Source organism: Oncorhynchus kisutch, unplaced genomic scaffold (genome assembly GCF_002021735.2).
Source record: "Oncorhynchus kisutch isolate 150728-3 unplaced genomic scaffold, Okis_V2 Okis02a-Okis13b_hom, whole genome shotgun sequence".
Lineage (NCBI taxonomy): Eukaryota > Metazoa > Chordata > Actinopteri > Salmoniformes > Salmonidae > Oncorhynchus > Oncorhynchus kisutch.
The window spans coordinates 11,328,608-11,351,279 of NW_022261979.1; the positions used below are offsets into that span (position 1 = coordinate 11,328,608).

At 45.6% G+C, this 22,672-nt stretch overlaps 1 protein-coding gene across 1 annotated transcript in view; it reads right to left on the reverse strand.

The window, feature by feature from the left end:
• LOC116359260 (CUB and sushi domain-containing protein 3-like) overlaps positions 1 to 22,672 on the reverse strand; it is a 547,528-nt gene that overhangs the window by 71,808 nt on the left and 453,048 nt on the right. The window contains 2 exon segments of the mRNA XM_031811826.1: positions 5,007 to 5,183; positions 10,747 to 10,929. Coding sequence (XP_031667686.1) covers positions 5,007 to 5,183; positions 10,747 to 10,929 — 360 coding nt within the window.

Consider the following 22,672-nt stretch of genomic DNA (forward strand, 5'->3'; position numbering starts at 1 on the left):
TATCTGTGGTCCTAACTACTGTATATTAACAGGTATGTTATCTGTGGTCCTAACTACTGTATAACAGGTATGTTATCTGTGGTCCTAACTACTGTATATTAACAGGTATGTTATCCTAACTACTGTATATTAACAGGTATGTTATCTGTGGTCCTAACTACTGTATATTAACAGGTATGTTATCCTAACTACTGTATATTAACAGGTATGTTATCCTAACTACTGTATATTAACAGGTATGTTATCCTAACTACTGTATAACAGGTATGTTATCCTAACTACTGTATAACAGGTATGTTATCTGTGGTCCTAACTACTGTATATTAACAGGTATGTTATCTGTGGTCCTAACTACTGTATATTAACAGGTATGGTATCTGTGGTCCTAACTACTGTATATTAACAGGTATGTTATCTGTGGTCCTAACTACTGTATATTAACAGGTATGGTATCTGTGGTCCTAACTACTGTATATTAACAGGTACGTTATCCTAACTACTGTATATTAACAGGTATGTTATCTGTGGTCCTAACTACTGTATATTAACAGGTATGGTATCTGTGGTCCTAACTACTGTATATTATCAGGTATGTTATCCTAACTACTGTATATTAACAGGTATGGTACCTGTGGTCCTAACTACTGTATATTAACAGGTATGGTATCTGTGGTCCTAACTACTGAGGGAGAATATGAGTACCAGTTCTAACAATACTGCTGTCATCATAACACATTACAGTATTTAGAGAAACAAGACAAACTTTTCTCTCTTCTCCTTGAGAGTGTTTGACTTTGATCCTTTGGAACCTCGATGATCAATAAAAGCCGTGAGGTTTGTGAACCGAGGAAATGACTGACTTATTTAATGGATTCGTAAAGAGAGAACCTCTTGGTACCCAAACTGTTGGTGTCCCTGAACCGGTCAGTTACATCTGAAGTGAAGCGATCAAAAACACACATCTAGTGGGGGTGGGGGGTGGTGGGGGGGGCAGGAGAGGATGAGAGAGAGAGAGGCAGAGAGAGAGACAGAGAGAGAGAGAGAGAGAGAGAGAGAGAGAGAGGCAGAGAGAGAGACAGAGAGAGAGAGAGAAAGAGAGAGAGGGGGACAGGGAGAGAGAGAGGGGAACAGCGAGAGAGACACAGAGAGAGAGAGAGCGAGACAGAGAGAGAGAAAGACCGAGAGAGAGAGACACAGAGGGAGAGAGAGACAGAGAGCGACAGAGAGTGAGAGAGAGAGAGAGAGAGAGCGAGAGAGATACAGAGAGAGAGAGAGACAGAGAGAGAAAGAGAGCGGGAGGGAGAGAGAGAGAGAGACACATAGAGAGAGAGAGGGAGGGAGAGACAGAGAGAGAGAGAGAGAGAGAGAGAGAGAGAGAGAGAGAGAGGGAGACAAAGGGAGAGAGGAGGAGGGAGAGAGACAGAGAGAGAGAGAGGCAGAGTTCAGATGAGCAGCAGCACCCTGCTATTCCTAGAGAATAGGGTCGTCAACAGGACTGTTCTGGTATAGAGAATAGGGTCGTCAACAGGACTGTTCTGGTATAGAGAATAGGGTCGTCAACAGGACTGTACTATATAGAGAATAGGGTCGTCAACAGGACTGTTCTACCTAGAGAATAGGGTCGTCAACAGGACTGTACTATATAGAGAATAGGGTCGTCAACAGGACTGTTCTACCTAGAGAATAGGGTCGTCAACAGGACTGTTCTACATAGAGAATAGGGTCGTCAACAGGACTGTTCTGGTATAGAGAATAGGGTCGTCAACAGGACTGTTCTACCTAGAGAGAATAGGGTCGTCAACAGGACTGTTCTGGTATAGAGAATAGGGTCGTCAACAGGACTGTTCTGGTATAGAGAATAGGGTCGTCAACAGGACTGTTCTGGTATAGAGAATAGGGTCGTCAACAGGACTGTTCTACCTAGAGAATAGGGTCGTCAACAGGACTGTTCTGGTATAGAGAATAGGGTCGTCAACAGGACTGTTCTACCTAGAGAATAGGGTCGTCAACAGGACTGTTCTGGTATAGAGAATAGGGTCGTCAACAGGACTGTTCTGGTATAGAGAATAGGGTCGTCAACAGGACTGTTCTACCTAAAGAATAGGGTCGTCAACAGGACTGTTCTGGTATAGGGAATAGGGTCGTCAACAGGACTGTTCTGGTATAGAGAATAGGGTTGCATTGCAGATACAGACTTGAACATTTCTGCCTGTCTGATCACTGTCTCAGAGCGACTAGAGAGGCTCCCTGGAAAGCATCACTTCTCTCTCCAGAGACTCATTTTTGTCCCAAATTGAAACCCTCATCCCCTTCCTCTCCCTACGCCTCCTCCCTCTCCCTCCTCCTCCCCCTCCTCTCCCTCTACCTCCTTCCTCCCCCTCCTCCTCCCTCCCTCCTCTTCCTCCCCTCCCTCCACCTCCTCCTCTTCCCTCCCCCTCCCTCCTCTCCCTCCCCCTCCTCCTCCTCCCTCCCCTTATTCTATATCTTGTCTGTACTTCAATTAGTCAGACACAAGAGTAATGATGCTCTGGGAGAAATGTAATTCTGTTAAAGAGTTATTATAGGGCAAATTGAATATAGATTGACACAACATGATTAAATTACAACATATGGGGCTCGTTCCTGAAGATGAGTTTAGATTAAAGGCAGTCTAACAGAAAGTGGGACAACATCTACGGCTAGCTGCTATTTAGCATTTTATATTACTGTAACACTATACTGTATCTTTGTAATCATTTAGTTTCAGTTCAGGATAACTATCAGACAGTCATTTAGTTTCAGTTCAGGATAACTAACACACAGTCATTTAGTTTCAGTTCAGGATAACTAACAGACAGTCATTTAGTTTCAGTTCAGGATAACTATCAGACAGTCATTTAGTTTCAGTTCAGGATAACTAACAGACAGTCATTTAGTTTCAGTTCGGGATAACTAACAGACAGTCATTTAGTTTCAGTTCAGGATAACTAACAGACAGTCATTTAGTTTCAGTTCAGGATAACTATCAGACAGTCATTTAGTTTCAGTTCAGGATAACTATCAGACAGTCATTTAGTTTCAGTTCAGGATAACTAACAGACAGACATTTAGTTTCAGTTCAGGATAACTAACAGACAGTCATTTAGTTTCAGTTCAGGATAACTAACAGACAGTCATTTAGTTTCAGTTCAGGATAACTAACAGACAGTCATTTAGTTTCAGTTCAGGATAACTAACAGACAGTCATTTAGTTTCAGTTCAGGATAACTAACAGACAGTCATTTAGTTTCAGTTCAGGATAACTATCAGACAGTCATTTAGTTTCAGTTCAGGATAACTATCAGACAGTCATTTAGTTTCAGTTCAGGATAACTAACAGACAGACATTTAGTTTCAGTTCAGGATAACTAACAGACAGTCATTTAGTTTCAGTTCAGGATAACTAACAGACAGTCATTTAGTTTCAGTTCGGGATAACTAACAGACAGTCATTTAGTTTCAGTTCAGGATAACTAACAGACAGTCATTTAGTTTCAGTTCAGGATAACTAACAGACAGTCATTTAGTTTCAGTTCAGGATAACTAACAGACAGTCATTTAGTTTCAGTTCAGGATAACTAACAGACAGTCATTTAGTTTCAGTTCAGGATAACTAACAGACAGTCATTTAGTTTCAGTTCAGGATAACTAACACACAGTCATTTAGTTTCAGTTCAGGATAACTAACAGACAGTCATTTAGTTTCAGTTCGGGATAACTAACAGACAGTCATTTAGTTTCAGTTCAGGATAACTAACAGACAGTCATTTAGTTTCAGTTCAGGATAACTAACAGACAGTCATTTAGTTTCAGTTCAGGATAACTAACAGACAGTCATTTAGTTTCAGTTCAGGATAACTAACAGAAAGTCATTTAGTTTCAGTTCAGGATAACTAACAGACAGTCATTTAGTTTCAGTTCAGGATAACTAACAGAAAGTCATTTAGTTTCAGTTCAGGATAACTAACAGACAGTCATTTAGTTTCAGTTCAGGATAACTAACAGACAGTCATTTAGTTTCAGTTCAGGATAACTAACAGACAGTCATTTAGTTTCAGTTCAGGATAACTAACAGACAGACATTTAGTTTCAGTTCAGGATAACTAACAGACAGTCATTTAGTTTCAGTTCAGGAGAACTAACAGACAGTCATTTAGTTTCAGTTCAGGATAACTAACAGACAGTCATTTAGTTTCAGTTCAGGATAACTAACAGACAGTCATTTAGTTTCAGTTCAGGATAACTAACAGACAGTCATTTAGTTTCAGTTCAGGAGAACTAACAGACAGTCATTTAGTTTCAGTTCAGGATAACTAACAGAAAGTCATTTAGTTTCAGTTCAGGATAACTAACAGACAGTCATTTAGTTTCAGTTCGGGATAACTAACAGACAGTCATTTAGTTTCAGTTCAGGATAACTAACAGAAAGTCATTTAGTTTCAGTTCAGGATAACTAACAGACAGTCATTTAGTTTCAGTTCAGGGTAACTAACAGACAGTCATTTAGTTTCAGTTCAGGATAACTAACAGACTGTTGCACTTTTCAGTCATTTTGTTTGTCATTTCGGATCAGTTAGGAGACGGTGCTGGACCATGTATCAGTAGTACTTACTGGTGCAGTTAGGAGACGGTGCTGGACCAGGTACCAGTAGTACTTACTGGTGCAGTTAGGAGACGGTGCTGGACCAGGTATCAGTAGTACTTACTGGTGCAGTTAGGAGACGGGGCTGGACCAGGTAACAGTAGTACTTACTGGTGCAGTTAGGAGACGGTGCTGGACCAGGTAACAGTAGTACTTACTGGTGCAGTTAGGAGACGGTGCTGGACCAGGTACCAGTAGTACTTACTGGTGCAGCTAGGAAACGGTGCTGGACAAGGTATCAGTAGTACTTACTGGTGCAGTTAGAAGATGGTGCTGGACCAGGTAACAGTAGTACTTACTGGTGCAGTTAGGAGACGGTGCTGGACCAGGTATCAGTAGTACTTACTGGTGCAGTTAGAAGCGGTGCCAGACCAGGTGCCGTTGGCCAGACAGTGTCTGGTGGGCGTGCCTGAGAGGAGATATCCATCCATACAGGAGTAGACTACAGAGTGAGTGAAGGTCGTACCGTCGACCCGGAAAATACGGCCGTGAGCAGGTGTCCCCGGGTTACCACAGTGCACCGCTGGAGTGGAGGAGAGACAGAGAGGGAGGGAGGGAGGGAGGGAGGGAGGGAGGGAGGGAGGGAGGGAGGGAGGGAGGGAGGGAGGGAGGGAGGGAGGGAGGGAGGGAGGGAGGGAGGGAGGGAGGGAGGGAGGGGGAGAGAGAGAGAGAGAGAGTGTGAGAGAGAGAGAGAGAGAGAGTGAGAGAGAGAGAGAGAGAGAGAGAGAGAGAGAGAGACAGAGAGAGAGAGAACGAGAGACAGAGAGAGAGAACGGGAGACAGAGAGGGAGGAAGGGAGGGAGAGAGAGAGACAGAGAGAGAATGAGAGAAAGAAAGAGAGAGCGAGAGAGAGAGAAAGAGAGAGAACGAGAGACAGAATTAAGGGGGGTCAGAAACACTAATTGCTCAACACTGATCTAATGTCTTTCTAGAACATAAAATGTGACTCATCCAATCCAGATGATTATTAATGTCATGTTTGGTAGCAGGAAACTAAGAGAGGATTCTGTTCTGTTTCCCGGTGTGTCTCTCCACCCAACACTTCATTATATTTCATTACCAAAATGATTTGCCTTCTCAAATGACTTAATTGTCTGGAAAATTGTTAAATGATTTCTGATGCAGGCAGCTATGGGCTGTACGGTAAAGCTGGTAGGAAGGAAGGAGAGGTTCCCCCACTCAATCACTTCCTGACACGACGAGGCCACTGAAAGAGGTTGAACGTGCTCTGAATGTGTTGGCTGTCATACAGTAGTGCACTACATTTTGTCCAGAGCCCTATCGACCCTATCAAATATGGTGCCGTTTGGGATGCACCTTATTCAGCCCTTTCAGTGCCTTGGACCCTGGTCGAAATGAAGTTCCCTATATTGGGGGAAAGTGTTTCATTCTGGAAAAGGACAATATGTCCAATCTGTGGTAAATATCCCCCATTGTTTCAGTAGATTACAAAGCACCGGGACGACAGGCTCACATTGCTCTGGGTTTAAACACCAGTCAAGCTCTTAGCTCAACAGCTGAAGCAGAAACAGACACAGTTCAGTCATGGAGAGGATCAAGCCTGTCAGGAATAGAGGATAGAACTAACCGTCTATAAATCATTTCAGCTTACAGGACACGTCAAGGCAAGAGAGGCTGAGCGGGGAGTTCCTGTCGTATTTTTAAAAAAAGGACATTTATGTCTCAGCTGCCAACCTATTCTACCTGTTGACACAATGTAGTTCAAATGTCATTAAATAGACAAGGTTCCATTTGAGACACAGCCGTGGTCGTTGTGTCTGTCAAGCCACGGAAGGAGTGTTGTATGGCATTGCAGAGTTTATAACCGTCAGGGAGAAAGGGAAGTCTGTCAAGCTGAGATAGTTTATAACTGTCTCAGGGAGAGAAAGAGAAGTCTGTCAAGCTGAGAGAGTTTATAACTGTCTCTGGGAGAAAGAGAAGTCTGTCAAGCTGAGAGAGTTTATAACCGTCTGGGAGAAAGAGAAGTCTGTCAAGCTGAGAGAGTTTATAACTGTCTGGGAGAAAGAGAAGTCTGTCAAGCTGAGAGAGTTTATAACCGTCTGGGAGAAAGAGAAGTCTGTCAAGCTGAGAGAGTTTATAACCGTCTGGGAGAAAGAGAAGTCTGTCAAGCTGAGAGAGTTTATAACCGTCTGGGAGAAAGAGAAGTCTGTCAAGCTGAGAGAGTTTATAACCGTCTGGGAGAAAGAGAAGTCTGTCAAGCTGAGAGAGTTTATAACCGTCTGGGAGAAAGAGAAGTCTGTCAAGCTGAGAGAGTTTATAACTGTCTGGGAGAAAGAGAAGTCTGTCAAGCTGAGAGAGTTTATAACTGTCTGGGAGAAAGAGAAGTCTGTCAAGCTGAGAGAGTTTATAACCGTCTGGGAGAAAGAGAAGTCTGTCAAGCTGAGAGAGTTTATAACCGTCTGGGAGAAAGAGAAGTCTGTCAAGCTGAGAGAGTTTATAACTGTCTGGGAGAAAGAGAAGTCTGTCAAGCTGAGAGAGTTTATAACTGTCTGGGGGAGAAAGAGAAGTCTGTCAAGCTGAGAGAGTTTATAACTGTCTCTGGGAGAAAGAGAAGTCTGTCAAGCTGAGAGAGTTTATAACTGTCTCTGGGAGAAAGAGAAGTCTGTCAAGCTGAGAGAGTTTATAACCGTCTGGGAGAAAGAGAAGTCTGTCAAGCTGAGAGAGTTTATAACTGTCTGGGAGAAAGAGAAGTCTGTCAAGCTGAGAGAGTTTATAACTGTCTGGGAGAAAGAGAAGTCTGTCAAGCTGAGAGAGTTTATAACCGTCTGGGAGAAAGAGAAGTCTGTCAAGCTGAGAGAGTTTATAACCGTCTGGGAGAAAGAGAAGTCTGTCAAGCTGAGAGAGTTTATAACTGTCTGGGAGAAAGAGAAGTCTGTCAAGCTGAGAGAGTTTATAACTGTCTGGGGGAGAAAGAGAAGTCTGTCAAGCTGAGAGAGTTTATAACCGTCTGGGAGAAAGAGAAGTCTGTCAAGCTGAGAGAGTTTATAACTGTCTCTGGGAGAAAGAGAAGTCTGTCAAGCTGAGAGAGTTTATAACCGTCTGGGAGAAAGAGAAGTCTGTCAAGCTGAGAGTTTATAACTGTCTGGGAGAAAGAGAAGTCTGTCAAGCTGAGAGAGTTTATAACGGTCTGGGAGAGAAAGAGAAGTCTGTCAAGCTGAGAGAGTTTATAACCGTCTGGGAGAAAGAGAAGTCTGTCAAGCTGAGAGAGTTTATAACTGTCTGGGAGAAAGAGAAGTCTGTCAAGCTGAGAGAGTTTATAACCGTCTGGGAGAAAGAGAAGTCTGTCAAGCTGAGAGAGTTTATAACTGTCTGGGAGAAAGAGAAGTCTGTCAAGCTGAGAGAGTTTATAACTGTCTGGGAGAAAGAGAAGTCTGTCAAGCTGAGAGAGTTTATAACTGTCTCTGGGAGAAAGAGAAGTCTGTCAAGCTGAGAGAGTTTATAACCGTCTGGGAGAAAGAGAAGTCTGTCAAGCTGAGAGAGTTTATAACCGTCTGGGAGAAAGAGAAGTCTGTCAAGCTGAGAGAGTTTATAACCGTCTGGGAGAAAGAGAAGTCTGTCAAGCTGAGAGAGTTTATAACCGTCTGGGAGAAAGAGAAGTCTGTCAAGCTGAGAGAGTTTATAACCGTCTGGGAGAAAGAGAAGTCTGTCAAGCTGAGAGAGTTTATAACTGTCTGGGAGAAAGAGAAGTCTGTCAAGCTGAGAGAGTTTATAACTGTCTGGGGGAGAAAGAGAAGTCTGTCAAGCTGAGAGAGTTTATAACCGTCTGGGAGAAAGAGAAGTCTGTCAAGCTGAGAGAGTTTATAACTGTCTCTGGGAGAAAGAGAAGTCTGTCAAGCTGAGAGAGTTTATAACCGTCTGGGAGAAAGAGAAGTCTGTCAAGCTGAGAGAGTTTATAACTGTCTGGGAGAAAGAGAAGTCTGTCAAGCTGAGAGAGTTTATAACGGTCTGGGAGAGAAAGAGAAGTCTGTCAAGCTGAGAGAGTTTATAACCGTCTGGGAGAAAGAGAAGTCTGTCAAGCTGAGAGAGTTTATAACTGTCTGGGAGAAAGAGAAGTCTGTCAAGCTGAGAGAGTTTATAACCGTCTGGGAGAAAGAGAAGTCTGTCAAGCTGAGAGAGTTTATAACTGTCTGGGAGAAAGAGAAGTCTGTCAAGCTGAGAGAGTTTATAACTGTCTGGGAGAAAGAGAAGTCTGTCAAGCTGAGAGAGTTTATAACTGTCTCTGGGAGAAAGAGAAGTCTGTCAAGCTGAGAGAGTTTATAACCGTCTGGGAGAAAGAGAAGTCTGTCAAGCTGAGAGAGTTTATAACCGTCTGGGAGAAAGAGAAGTCTGTCAAGCTGAGAGAGTTTATAACCGTCTGGGAGAAAGAGAAGTCTGTCAAGCTGAGAGAGTTTATAACTGTCTGGGAGAAAGAGAAGTCTGTCAAGCTGAGAGAGTTTATAACCGTCTGGGAGAAAGAGAAGTCTGTCAAGCTGAGAGAGTTTATAACTGTCTGGGAGAAAGAGAAGTCTGTCAAGCTGAGAGAGTTTATAACTGTCTGAGAGAAAGAGAAGTCTGTCAAGCTGAGAGAGTTTATAACTGTCTGGGAGAAAGAGAAGTCTGTCAAGCTGAGAGAGTTTATAACTGTCTGGGAGAAAGAGAAGTCTGTCAAGAGATTCTCTGCCAATTCCGGTCGAACCCTGTTTATGCCCTGCAGCAGAGAATCGGCTGGTGATTCAATATTTAAAATGTCATTAATCACGTCAGAAGTAAAAGTTGCCTTCAGGCTGAAAAAGAAAGTTTTTTTTACAAGGATTCTGGAAGAGAAGAAATATTGGTTGGTTGGCTTTGAGCACTGACTTTTTCTGAGGACAATGTGACTAGTGAAATATACTAATTTACAGCTAATTGCATTTTCATTGTTTGTGTGCTCCTGTGTGTGCTCCTGTGTGCTCCTTCGTGTGCCCCTGTTGTGTGTGTGCTCCTGCTTGTGCTCCTGCTTGTGCTCCTGCTTGTGCTCCTGCGTGTGCTCCTGCGTGTGCTCCTGTGTGTGCTCCTGTGTGTGCTCCTGTGTGTGCTCCTTCGTGTGCCCCTGTTGTGTGTGTGCTCCTGCTTGTGCTCCTGCTTGTGCTCCTGCTTGTGCACCTGCGTGTGCTCCTGCGTGTGCTCCTGCGTGTGCTCCTGTGTGTGCTCCTGTGTGTGCTCCTGTGTGTGCTCCTGTGTGCTCCTTCGTGTGCCCCTGTTGTGTGTGTGCTCCTGCTTGTGCTCCTGCGTGTGCTCCTGCTTGTGCTCCTGCTTGTGCTCCTGCGTGTGCTCCTGTGTGTGCTCCTGTGTGTGCTCCTGTGTGTGCTCCTGTGTGCTCCTTCGTGTGCTCCTGCTTGTGCTCCTGCGTGTGCTCCTGCGTGTGCTCCTGCGTGTGCTCCTGTGTGTGCTCCTCCGTGTGCTCCTGCGTGTGCTCCTGCGTGTGCTCCTGCGTGTGCTCCTGTGTGTGCTCCTGTGTGCTCCTTCGTGTGCTCCTGCTTGTGCTCCTGCGTGTGCTCCTGCGTGTGCTCCTGTGTGTGCTCCTTCGTGTGCTCCTGCGTGTGCTCCTGCGTGTGCTCCTGCGTGTGCTCCTGCGTGTGCTCCTGCTTGTGCTCCTTCGTGTGCTCCTGCTTGTGCTCCTGCGTGTGCTCCTGCGTGTGCTCCTGCGTGTGCTCCTGCGTGTGCTCCTGCGTGTGCTCCTGCATGTGCTCCTGCTTGTGCTCCTTCGTGTGCTCCTGCGTGTGCTCCTGCGTGTGCTCCTGCGTGTGCTCCTGCGTGTGCTCCTGCTTGTGCTCCTTCGTGTGCTCCTGCTTGTGCTCCTGTGTGTGCTCCTGTGTGTGCTCCTTCGTGTGCTCCTGCGTGTGCTCCTGCGTGTGCTCCTGCGTGTGCTCCTGCGTGTGCTCCTGCTTGTGCTCCTTCGTGTGCTCCTGCTTGTGCTCCTGCGTGTGCTCCTGCGTGTGCTCCTGTGTGTGCTCCTGTGTGTGCTCCTGCGTGTGCCTACTGTCATTCAATCTCCATGCGCTCGTCTCTATAAACATGCAGTATTCAGCCGGTCCATCAAGCCTCACGTTTGCAGAAGGGCTGTCGCCCAGACCAGGTCCCATTGGGAAAGCAGATCCTCTCAGCTGAGCCGTACAGTGTGTGGCCCACAGCGCAGGTGAAGCGGACTTTACTACGCAGATGGAAGTTGCTGGCCTCTCTGCTTGCATGGACGGGTGTACCAGGGTCCCCACAGCTCCCTACAGAGTCTCCTATACAGGACAGAGAGAGGGAGAGAGAGAGAGAGACAGACAGACAGACAGAGAGAGAGAGAGAGAGAGAGAGAGAGAGAGAGAGAGAGAGAGAGAGAGAGATATTTGACTTGACTCCTCAGTCTGCATTTGACTTGGCTTCTCAGTCTGCATTTTACTTGACCCCTCAGTCTGCATTCGACTTGACCTCTCAGTCTGCATTCGACTTGACTGCTCAAGTTTTGCATTCCAAATGGATCCCTATTCCCTATATAGTGCACTACTTTAGACCAGGGCCCTATTCCCTATATAGCGAGCTGTGGGTCCTGATCGAACATAGTGCCCTATATAGGGAATAGGGTTAAATTTGGGGAGCAGATTCAGTGTAAAGTGCTGTTGGAAGACGCAGTACAAAACGATGCAACAATGAACATTTGCCTTGGAGCCAATAACCTCAGTAACCTCATTCCAGCTGACATGATGTCATTGGGGTTAGGGGTCAATAACCTCAGTAACCTCATTCCAGCTGACATGATGTCATTGGGGTCAATAACCTCAGTAACCTCATTCCAGCTGACATGATGTCATTGGGGTCAATAACCTCAGTAACCTCATTCCAGCTGACATGATGTCATTGGGGTCAATAACCTCAGTAACCTCATTCCAGCTGACATGATGTCATTGAGGTTAGGGGTCAATAACCTCAGTAACCTCATTCCAGCTGACATGATGTCATTGGGGTCAATAACCTCAGTAACCTCATTCCAGCTGACATGATGTCATTGGGGTCAATAACCTCAGTAACCTCATTCCAGCTGACATGATGTCATTGGGGTTAGGGGTCACTAACCTCAGTAACCTCATTCCAGCTGACATGATGTCATTGGGCTTAGGGTCAATAACCTCAGTAACCTCATTCCAGCTGACATGATGTCATTGGGGTTAGGGGTCAATAACCTCAGTAACCTCATTCCAGCTGACATGATGTCATTGGGGTCAATAACCTCAGTAACCTCATTCCAGCTGACATGATGTCATTGGGGTTAGGGTCAATAACCTCAGTAACCTCATTCCAGCTGACATGATGTCATTGGGGTTAGGGGTCAATAACCTCAGTAACCTCATTCCAGCTGACATGATGTCATTGGGGTCAATAACCTCAGTAACCTCATTCCAGCTGACATGATGTCATTGGGGTCAATAACCTCAGTAACCTCATTCCAGCTGACATGATGTCATTGGGGTTAGGGGTCACTAACCTCAGTAACCTCATTCCAGCTGACATGATGTCATTGGGGTTAGGGTCAATAACCTCAGTAACCTCATTCCAGCTGACATGATGTCATTGGGGTTAGGGGTCACTAACCTCAGTAACCTCATTCCAGCTGACATGATGTCCTTGGGGTTAGAGGTCAATAACCTCAGTAACCTCATTCCAGCTGACATGATGTCATTGGGGTTAGGGTCAATAACCTCAGTAACCTCATTCCAGCTGACATGATGTCATTGGGGTCAATAACCTCAGTAACCTCATTCCAGCTGACATGATGTCATTGTAAATAAGTATGTATCTTAACTGACTTGCCTAGTTGAATACAGGTTAATAAAATACACAAACATAAGAACCCAGACAGGTGTAGATAACAGACAGGTGTAGTTAAACAGACAGGTGTAGATAATTGACAGGTGTAGATAACAGACAGGTGTAGATAACAGACAGGTGTAGTTAACATACAGGTATAGATAACAGACAGGTGTAGATAAACAGACAGGTGTAGATAACAGACAGGTGTAGATAACAGACAGGTGTAGTTAACAGACAGGTGTAGATAACAGACAGGTGTAGACAACAGACAGGTGTAGATAACAGACAGGTGTAGTTAACAGACAGGTGTAGATAGCAGACAGGTGTAGATAACAGACAGGTGTAGATAACAGACAGGTGTAGTTAAACAGAGAGGTGTAGTCAACAGACAGGTGTAGTTAATAGACAGGTGTAGATAACAGACAGGTATAGATAACAGACAGGTATAGATAACAGACAGATGTAGTTAACAGACAGGTGCAGTTAACAGACAGGTGTAGATAACAGACAGGTGTAGTTAAACAGACAGGTGTAGATAACAGACAGGTGTAGTTAAACAGACAGGTGTAGATAACAGACAGGTGTAGATAACAGACAGGTGTAGTTAAACAGACAGGTGTAGATAACAGACAGGTGTAGTTAAACAGACAGGTGTAGATAACAGACAGGTGTAGATAACAGACAGGTGTAGTTAAACAGACAGGTGTAGATAACAGACAGGTGTAGATAACAGACAGGTGTAGTTAACAGGTAAATCAGAGGTATGTTGTGAGTGCTCTAGCTTTGATGATAACATGAACTAAGACTGACTTTCCTAGGAAGCATTAACAGATGCATTGTTAAAGTGCTACCCTGGCTCGGTCCCCAATGGCACCCGATTCCCTACGTAGGGCACTACTTGGTCTAAGGTAGTGCACTATGTAGGGAATGGGATGGCATTTGTGAAACAACCCAAACCTCAGTCTTTGCAAACGAATTAGTGGAGGCTCTTTATGGTAGCTTAATTTTCCCCCATTAAAAAGCTTCTCTGGTAGAAAACTGGGACATGTTCCCTTCTGAAGCTGAGGAGGAGGAGGACAGAGGAGAGGAGGAGGGGAAGAGAGGAGAGGAGAAGAGGAGAGGAGGGGAGGATGAGAGAATGAGTGTGACTGATCCCATCTTCTGAACATGTCATGTTGTAATGAAGAACAGAACAAGTCAAACAGAGCAGATCAGAACGAGAGAGAGAGAGCAAGAGAGGGCGAGAGAGCGAGAGAGGGCGAGAGAGAGCGAGAGCGAGAGGGCGAGAGAGAGCGAGTCAGTCCTATAACATAAGGGACATCTCCAACGCAGCAGACTACACTACACTGGGGCGGCAGGGTAGCTAGCCTAGTGGTTAGAGTGTTGGACTAGTAACGGGAAGGTTGCAAGTTCAAACCCCCGAGCTGACAAGGTACAAATCTGTCATTCTGCCCCTGAACAGGCAGTTAACCCACTGTTCCTAGGCTTTCATTGAAAATAAGAATTTGTTCTTAACTGACTTATACTTAACTGATATACAGGGTATTACGGTACAGAGTCAATGTGGAGGCTATATACAGGGTATTACGGTACAGAGTCAATGTGGAGGCAATATACAGGGGGTACTGGTACAGAGTCAATGTGGAGGCTATATACAGGGGGTACTGATACAGAGTCAATGTGGAGGCTATATACAGGGTATTACGGTACAGAGTCAATGTGGAGGTTATATACAGGGTATTACGGTACAGAGTCAATGTGGAGGCTATATACAGGGGGTACTGGTACAGAGTCAATGTGGAGGCTATATACAGGGTATTACGGTACAGAGTCAATGTGGAGGTTATATACAGGGTATTACGGTACAGAGTCAATGTGGAGGCTATATACAGGGGGTACTGGTACAGAGTCAATGTGGAGGCTTTATACAGGGGGTACCGGTACAGAGTCAATGTGGAGGCTATATACAGGGGGTACTGGTACAGAGTCAATGTGGAGGCTTTATACAGGGGGTACTGGTACAGAGTCAATGTGGAGGCTATATACAGGGGTACCGGTACAGAGTCAATGTGGAGGCTATATACAGGGGTACAGGTACAGAGTCAATGTGGAGGCTATATACAGGGGTACCGGTACAGAGTCAATGTGGAGGCTATATACAGGGGATACCGGTACAGAGTCAATGTGGAGGCTATATACAGGGGATACCGGTACAGAGTCAATGTGGAGGCTATATACAGGGGGTACCGGTACAGAGTCAATGTGGAGGCTATATAAAGGGGGTACCGGTACAGAGTCAATGTGGAGGCTTTATACAGGGGGTACTGGTACAGAGTCAATGTGGAGGCTATATACAGGGGGTACTGGTACAGAGTCAATGTGGAGGCTATATACAGGGGGTACCGGTACCGAGTCAATGTGGAGGCTATATACAGGGGGTACCGGTACAGAGTCAATGTGGAGGCTATATACAGGGGTACCGGTACAGAGTCAATGTGGAGGCTATATACAGGGGATACCGGTACAGAGTCAATGTGGAGGCTATATACAGGGGTACTGGTACAGAGTCAATGTGGAGGCTATATACAGGGGTACCGGTACAGAGTCAATGTGGAGGCTATATACAGGGGTACCGGTACAGAGTCAATGTGGAGGCTATATACAGGGGATACCGGTACAGAGTCAATGTGGAGGCTATATACAGGGGATACCGGTACAGAGTCAATGTGGAGGCTATATACAGGGGGTACCGGTACAGAGTCAATGTGGAGGCTATATACAGGGGGGTACCGGTACAGAGTCAATGTGGAGACTATATACAGGGGGTACTGGTACAGAGTCAATGTGGAGGCTATATACAGGGAGTACCAGTACAGAGTCAATGTGGAGGCTATATACAGGGGGTACTGGTACAGAGTCAATGTGGAGGCTATATACAGGGGGTACCAGTACAGAGTCAATGTGGAGGCTATATACAGGGGGTACCAGTACAGAGTCAATGTGGAGGCTATATACAGGGGGTACCGGTACAGAGTCAATGTGGAGGCTATATACAGGGGGTACCGGTACAGAGTCAATGTGGAGGCTATATACAGGGGGTACCGGTACAGAGTCAATGTGGAGGCTATATACAGGTGGTACCAGTACAGAGTCAATGTGGAGGCTATATACAGGGGTACCAGTACAGAGTCAATGTGGAGGCTATATACAGGTGGTACCGGTACAGAGTCAATGTGGAGGCTATATACAGGGGTACCAGTACAGAGTCAATGTGGAGGCTATATACAGGGTATTACGGTACAGAGTCAATGTGGAGGCTATATACAGGGGGTACCGGTACAGAGTCAATGTGGAGGGTATATACAGGGGGTACCGGTACAGAGTCAATGTGGAGGCTATATACAGGGTGTTACGGTACAGAGTCAATGTGGAGGCTATATACAGGGTATTACGGTACAGAGTCAATGTGGAGGCTATATACAGGGGGTACTGGTACAGAGTCAGTGTGGAGGCTATATACAGGGGTACCGGTACAGAGTCAATGTGGAGGCTATATACAGGGGGTACCGGTACAGAGTCAATGTGGAGGCTATATACAGGGGATACTGGTACAGAGTCAACGTGGAGGCTATATACAGGGGGTACCGGTACAGAGTCAATGTGGAGGCTATATACAGGGTGTACTGGTACAGAGTCAATGTGGAGGCTATATACAGGGGGTACCGGTACAGAGTCAATGTGGAGGTTATATACAGGGGATACTGGTACAGAGTCAATGTGGAGGCTATATACAGGGTGTACTGGTACAGAGTCAATGTGGAGGCTATATACAGGGGGGTACCGGTACAGAGTCAATGTGGAGGCTATATACAGGGGATACTGGTACAGAGTCAATGTGGAGGCTATATACAGGGGTACCGGTACAGAGTCAATATGGAGGCTATATACAGGGGTACCAGTACAGAGTCAATGTGGAGGCTATATACAGGGGTACCGGTACAGAGTCAATGTGGAGGCTATATACAGGGGTACCTGTACAGAGTCAATGTGGAGGCTATATACAGGGTATTACGGTACAGAGTCAATGTGGAGGCTATATACAGGGGTACCGGTACAGAGTCAATGTGGAGGCTATATACAGGGTGTACCGGTACAGAGTCAATATGGAGGCTATATACAGGGTGTTACGGTACAGAGTCAATGTGGAGGCTATATACAGGGGTACCGGTACCGAGTCAATGTGGAGGCTATATACAGGGGGTACCGGTACAGAGTCAATGTGGAGGCTATATACAGGGTGGTACCGGTACAGAGTCAATGTGGAGGCTATATACAGGGTGTTATGGTACAGAGTCAATGTGGAGGCTATATACAGGGGTACCGGTACAGAGTCAATGTGGAGGCTATATACAGGGGGTACCGGTACAGAGTCAATGTGGAGGCTATATACAGGGTGGTACCGGTACAGAGTCAATGTGGAGGCTATATACAGGGGTACCGGTACCGGGTCAATGTGGAGGCTATATACAGGGGGTACCGGTACAGAGTCAATGTGGAGGCTATATTCAGGGTGGTACCGGTACAGAGTCAATGTGGAGGCTATATACAGGGTGTTACGGTACAGAGTCAACGTGGAGGCTATATACAGGGGTACCGGTACAGAGTCAATGTGGAGGTTATATACAGGGTGGTACCGGTACAGAGTCAATGTTGATGCTATATACAGGGGGTACCGGTACAGATTCAATGTGGAGGCTATATACAGGGTGTACCGGTGCAGAGTCAATGTGGAGGCTATATACAGGGGTACCGGTACAGAGTCAATGTGGAGGCTATATACAGGGGGTACTGGTACAGAGTCAATGTGGAGGCTATATACAGGGGGTACTGGTACAGAGTCAATGTGGAGGCTATATACAGGGGGTACCGGTACAGAGTCAATGTGGAGACTATATACAGGGGGTACCGGTACAGAGTGAATGTGGAGACTATATACAGGGGGTACCGGTACAGAGTCAATGTGGAGACTATATACAGGGGGTACCGGTACAGAGTCAATGTGGAGGTTATATACAGGGTGGTACCGCTACAGAGTCAATGTGGAGACTATATACAGGGGTACCGGTACAGAGTCAATGTGGAGGTTATATACAGGGTGGTACCGGTACAGAGTCAATGTGGATGCTATATACAGGGGTACTGGTACAGATTCAATGTGGAGGCTATATACAGGGGGTACCGGTGCAGAGTCAATGTGGAGGCTATATACAGGGGGTACCGGTACAGAGTCAATGTGGAGGCTATATACAGGGGGTAATGGTACAGAGTCAATGTGGAGGCTATATACAGGGGGTACCGGTACAGAGTCAATGTGGAGACTATATACAGGGGGTACTGGTACAGAGTCAATGTGGAGGCTATATACAGGGGGTACCGGTACAGAGTCAATGTGGATGCTATATACAGGGGTACCGGTACAGAGTCAATGTGGAGGTTATATACAGGGTGGTACCGGTACAGAGTCAATGTGGAAGCTATATACAGGGGGTACCGGTACAGAGTCAATGTGGAGACTATATACAGGGGGTACCGGTGCAGAGTCAATGTGGAGGCTATATACAGGGTATTACGGTACAGAGTCAATGTGGAGACTATATACAGGGGGTACCGGTACAGAGTCAATGTGGAGACTCTATACAGGGGGTACCGGTACAGAGTCAATGTGGAGGCTATATACAGGGGGGTACCGGTACAGAGTCAATGTGGAGGCTATATACAGGGGGGCACAGTCCTTGTTGGAGGGCGCGGCGGTGGCACTGTATTATCCTCAAAGAAAAGAAGGTGTTTAGTTTGTCCGTAACGTGGCTGGTTTTCTTTTTGTGGTCCGTGATTTCCTGTAGACTCTGCCTCGTCCGTCGCGTGTCTGAGACATTGAACTGCGACTCCACTTTGTCCCTGTAGCGGCATTTCGCTTGTTTGATTGACTTGCGGAGGGAATAACTACACTGTTTATATTCAGCCATATTCCCAGACTTCTGGCGCAACTAGAGAACATTACCAACCCCTACACTTTGTATTTTACACAGGCTCACCCCACCACCACAGAAAGCACTGAGCTGGGCTGAAACACCTGTATTTTACACAGGCTCGCCCCACCACCACAGAAAGCACTAAGCTAGGCTGAAACACCTGTATTTTACACAGGCTCGCCCCACCACCACAGAAAGCACTAAGCTAGGCTGAAACACCTGTATTTTACACAGGCTCGCCCCACCACCACAGAAAGCACTAAGCTAGGCTGAAACACCTGTATTTTACACAGGCTTGCCCCACCACCACAGAAAGCACTAAGCTGGGCTGAAACACCTGTATTTTAGACAGGCTTGCCCCGCCACCACAGAAAGCACTAAGATAGGCTGAAACACCTGTATTTTACACAGGCTTGCCCCACCACCACAGAAAGCACTAAGCTAGGCTGAAACACCTGTATTTTACACAGGCTTGCCCCACCACCACAGAAAGCACTAAGCTATGCTGAAACACCTGTATTTTACACAGGCTCACCCCACCACCACAGAAAGCACTGAGCTAGGCTGAAACACCTGTATTTGACACAGGCTCACCCCACCACCACAGAAAGCACTGAGCTAGGCTGAAACACCTGTATTTGACACAGGCTCACCCCACCACCACAGAAAGCACTAAGCTAGGCTGAAACACCTGTATTTGACACAGGCTCACCCCACCACCACAGAAAGCACTGAGCTAGGCTGAAACACCTGTATTTGACACAGGCTCACCCCACCACCACAGAAAGCACTGAGCTAGGCTGAAACACCTGTATTTGACACAGGCTCACCCCACCACCACAGAAAGCACTGAGCTAGGCTGAAACACCTGTATTTGACACAGGCTCACCCCACCACCACAGAAAGCACTGAGCTAGGCTGAAACACCTGTATTTGACACAGGCTCACCCCACCACCACAGAAAGCACTGAGCTAGGCTGAAACACCTGTATTTGACACAGGCTCACCCCACCACCACAGAAAGCACTGAGCTAGGCTGAAACACCTGTATTTTACACAGGCTCACCCCACCACCACAGAAAGCACTAAGCTAGGCTGAAACACCTGTATTTGACACAGGCTCACCCCACCACCACAGAAAGCACTGAGCTAGGCTGAAACACCTGTATTTTACACAGGCTCACCCCACCACCACAGAAAGCACTAAGCTAGGCTGAAACACCTGTATTTTACACAGGCTCACCCCACCACCACCACAGAAAGCACTGAGCTAGGCTGAAACACCTGTATTTGACACAGGCTCACCCCACCACCACAGAAAGCACTGAGCTAGGCTGAAACACCTGCATTTTACACAGGCTCACCCCACCACCACAGAAAGCACTAAGCTAGGCTGAAACACCTGTATTTTACACAGGCTCACCCCACCACCACAGAAAGCACTAAGCTAGGCTGAAACACCTGTATTTTACACAGGCTCACCCCACCACCACAGAAAGCACTAAGCTAGGCTGAAACACCTGTATTTTAGACAGGCTTGCCCCACCACAGAAAGCACTGAGCTAGGCTGAAACACCTGCATTTTACACAGGCTTGCCCCACCACCACAGAAAGCACTAAGCTAGGCTGAAACACCTGTATTTTAGACAGGCTCACCCCACCACCACAGAAAGCACTAAGCTAGGCTGAAACACCTGTATATTTGGAACTGCCTTCCTCAAGAAAACAAAAAGAGATCAAGGTTGTAAGCGGTTTTATTCCCTCAATTATTATTTAAATGTGTTTACATTGTAAATTGATATGTGATATGTATTATTGATATGTGATATGTATTATTGATATGTGATATGTATTATTGATATGTGATATGTATTATTGATATGTGATATGTATTATTGATATGTGATATGTATTATTGATATGTGATATGTATTATTGATATGTGATATGTATTATTGATATGTGATATGTATTATTGATATGTGATATGTATTATTGATATGTGATATGTATTATTGCCAAAATAACATGCAAAATAGCCCCCCCCCCCCCCCCCCCCTTCGTTTTGTTGCTAGGAATGTCAGGTTCAAGGGTCGCCACTGACCTCGTCAGTCTATGTCATGGAAAGAGCAGGCGTTCCTAATGTTTTGTAGACTCACTGTGTACTGTCACATCACAGTATGTCATGGAAAGAGCAGGCGTTCCTAATGTTTTGTAGACTCACATCATAGCACATTGTAGTGACTGTATTGTTTTACAGCCATACGTATCCAGATTTCTAAATTTTTTTTTAATACATTTTATGAAAGTACAGACTCAGCGGTTTTACCTCATAAAATGTAGATGGAGGAAACATGTTTTAGTTTTGAAATTAGATAGACTTGTTATCCCACTTCAGAGACAAGTGGGAGAAAACGCCCTTCGAAAGATTTTGATGAGATTTTCACACTTCCTAGAGAGCTCTTCTTTGTTTACGCCCATTCAGCATCGTTCACGTCCTCTTAAGCATTAAACCCCATCTCAGCCACACATTTAAATATATATACAACTTCCGATTAGTGAACAGCTTACACCAAACTTTGAAAACAAGATGTAAAATTGTTGTTTTAAACTTCCTAAAGTTCATTTAAATGACATTAAAACCAGTAGGCAATGCTAACTGTACGTGAGCCGTCTGCTGCTAAAGGTCTGGTGGAAAGTAACCAGATGGAGACTCGCTTCATCATCAGTCTCCATGACAACCTGGAGAAGCTGCTCAGAGAACATCTAAATCACATAAACATCAAGGTGAACAGTCTCCATGACAACCTGGAGAAGCTGTTCATAGAACATCTAAATCACATAAACATCAAGGTGAACAGTCTCCATGACAACCTGGAGAAGCTGCTCAGAGAACATCTAAATCACATAAACATCAAGGTGAACAGTCTCCATGACAACCTGGAGAAGCTGCTCAGAGAACATCTAAATCACATAAACATCAAGGTGAACAGTCTCCATGACAACCTGGAGAAGCTGCTCAGAGAACATCTAAATCACATAAACATCAAGGTGAACTGTCTCCATGACAACCTGGAGAAGCTGTTCATAGAACATCTAAATCACATAAACATCAAGGTGAACAGTCTCCATGACAACCTGGAGAAGCTGCTCAGAGAACATCTAAATCACATAAACATCAAGGTGAACAGTCTCCATGACAACCTGGAGAAGCTGCTCAGAGAACATCTAAATCACATAAACATCAAGGTGAACAGTCTCCATGACAACCTGGAGAAGCTGTTCAGAGAACATCTAAATCACATAAACATCAAGGTGAACAGTCTCCATGACAACCTGGAGAAGCTGTTCAGAGAACATCTAAATCAAATAAACATCAAGGTGAACAGTCTCCATGACAACCTGGAGAAGCTGCTCAGAGAACATCTAAATCACATAAACATCAAGGTGAACTGTCTCCATGACAACCTGGAGAAGCTGCTCAGAGAACATCTAAATCACATAAACATCAAGGTGAACTGTCTCCATGACAACCTGGAGAAGCTGTTCATAGAACATCTAAATAACATAAACATCAAGGTGAACTGTCTCCATGACAACCTGGAGAAGCTGCTCAGAGAACATCTAAATCACATAAACATCAAGGTGAACAGTCTCCATGAAAACCTGGAGAAGCTGTTCATAGAACATCTAAATCACATAAACATCAAGGTGAACAGTCTCCATGGCAACCTGGAGAAGCTGCTCAGAGAACATCTAAATCACATAAACATCAAGGTGAACTGTCTCCATGACAACCTGGAGAAGCTGCTCAGAGAACATCTAAATCACATAAATATGAACAGTGAGGTAATGGTCCTTCCCTGAACAGTGAGGTAATGGTCCTTCCCTGAACAGTGAGGTAAAGGTCCTTCCCTGAACAGTGAGGTAATGGTCCTTCCCTGAACAGTGAGGTATGGGTCATTCCCTGAACAGTGAGGTATGGGTCATTCCCTGAACAGTGAGGTATGGGTCATTCCCTGAACAGTGAGGTAATGGTCCTTCCCTGAACAGTGAGGTAATGGTCCTTCCCTGAACAGTGAGGTATGGGTCCTTCCCTGAACAGTGAGGTAATGGTCCTTCCCTGAACAGTGAGGTAATGGTCCTTCCC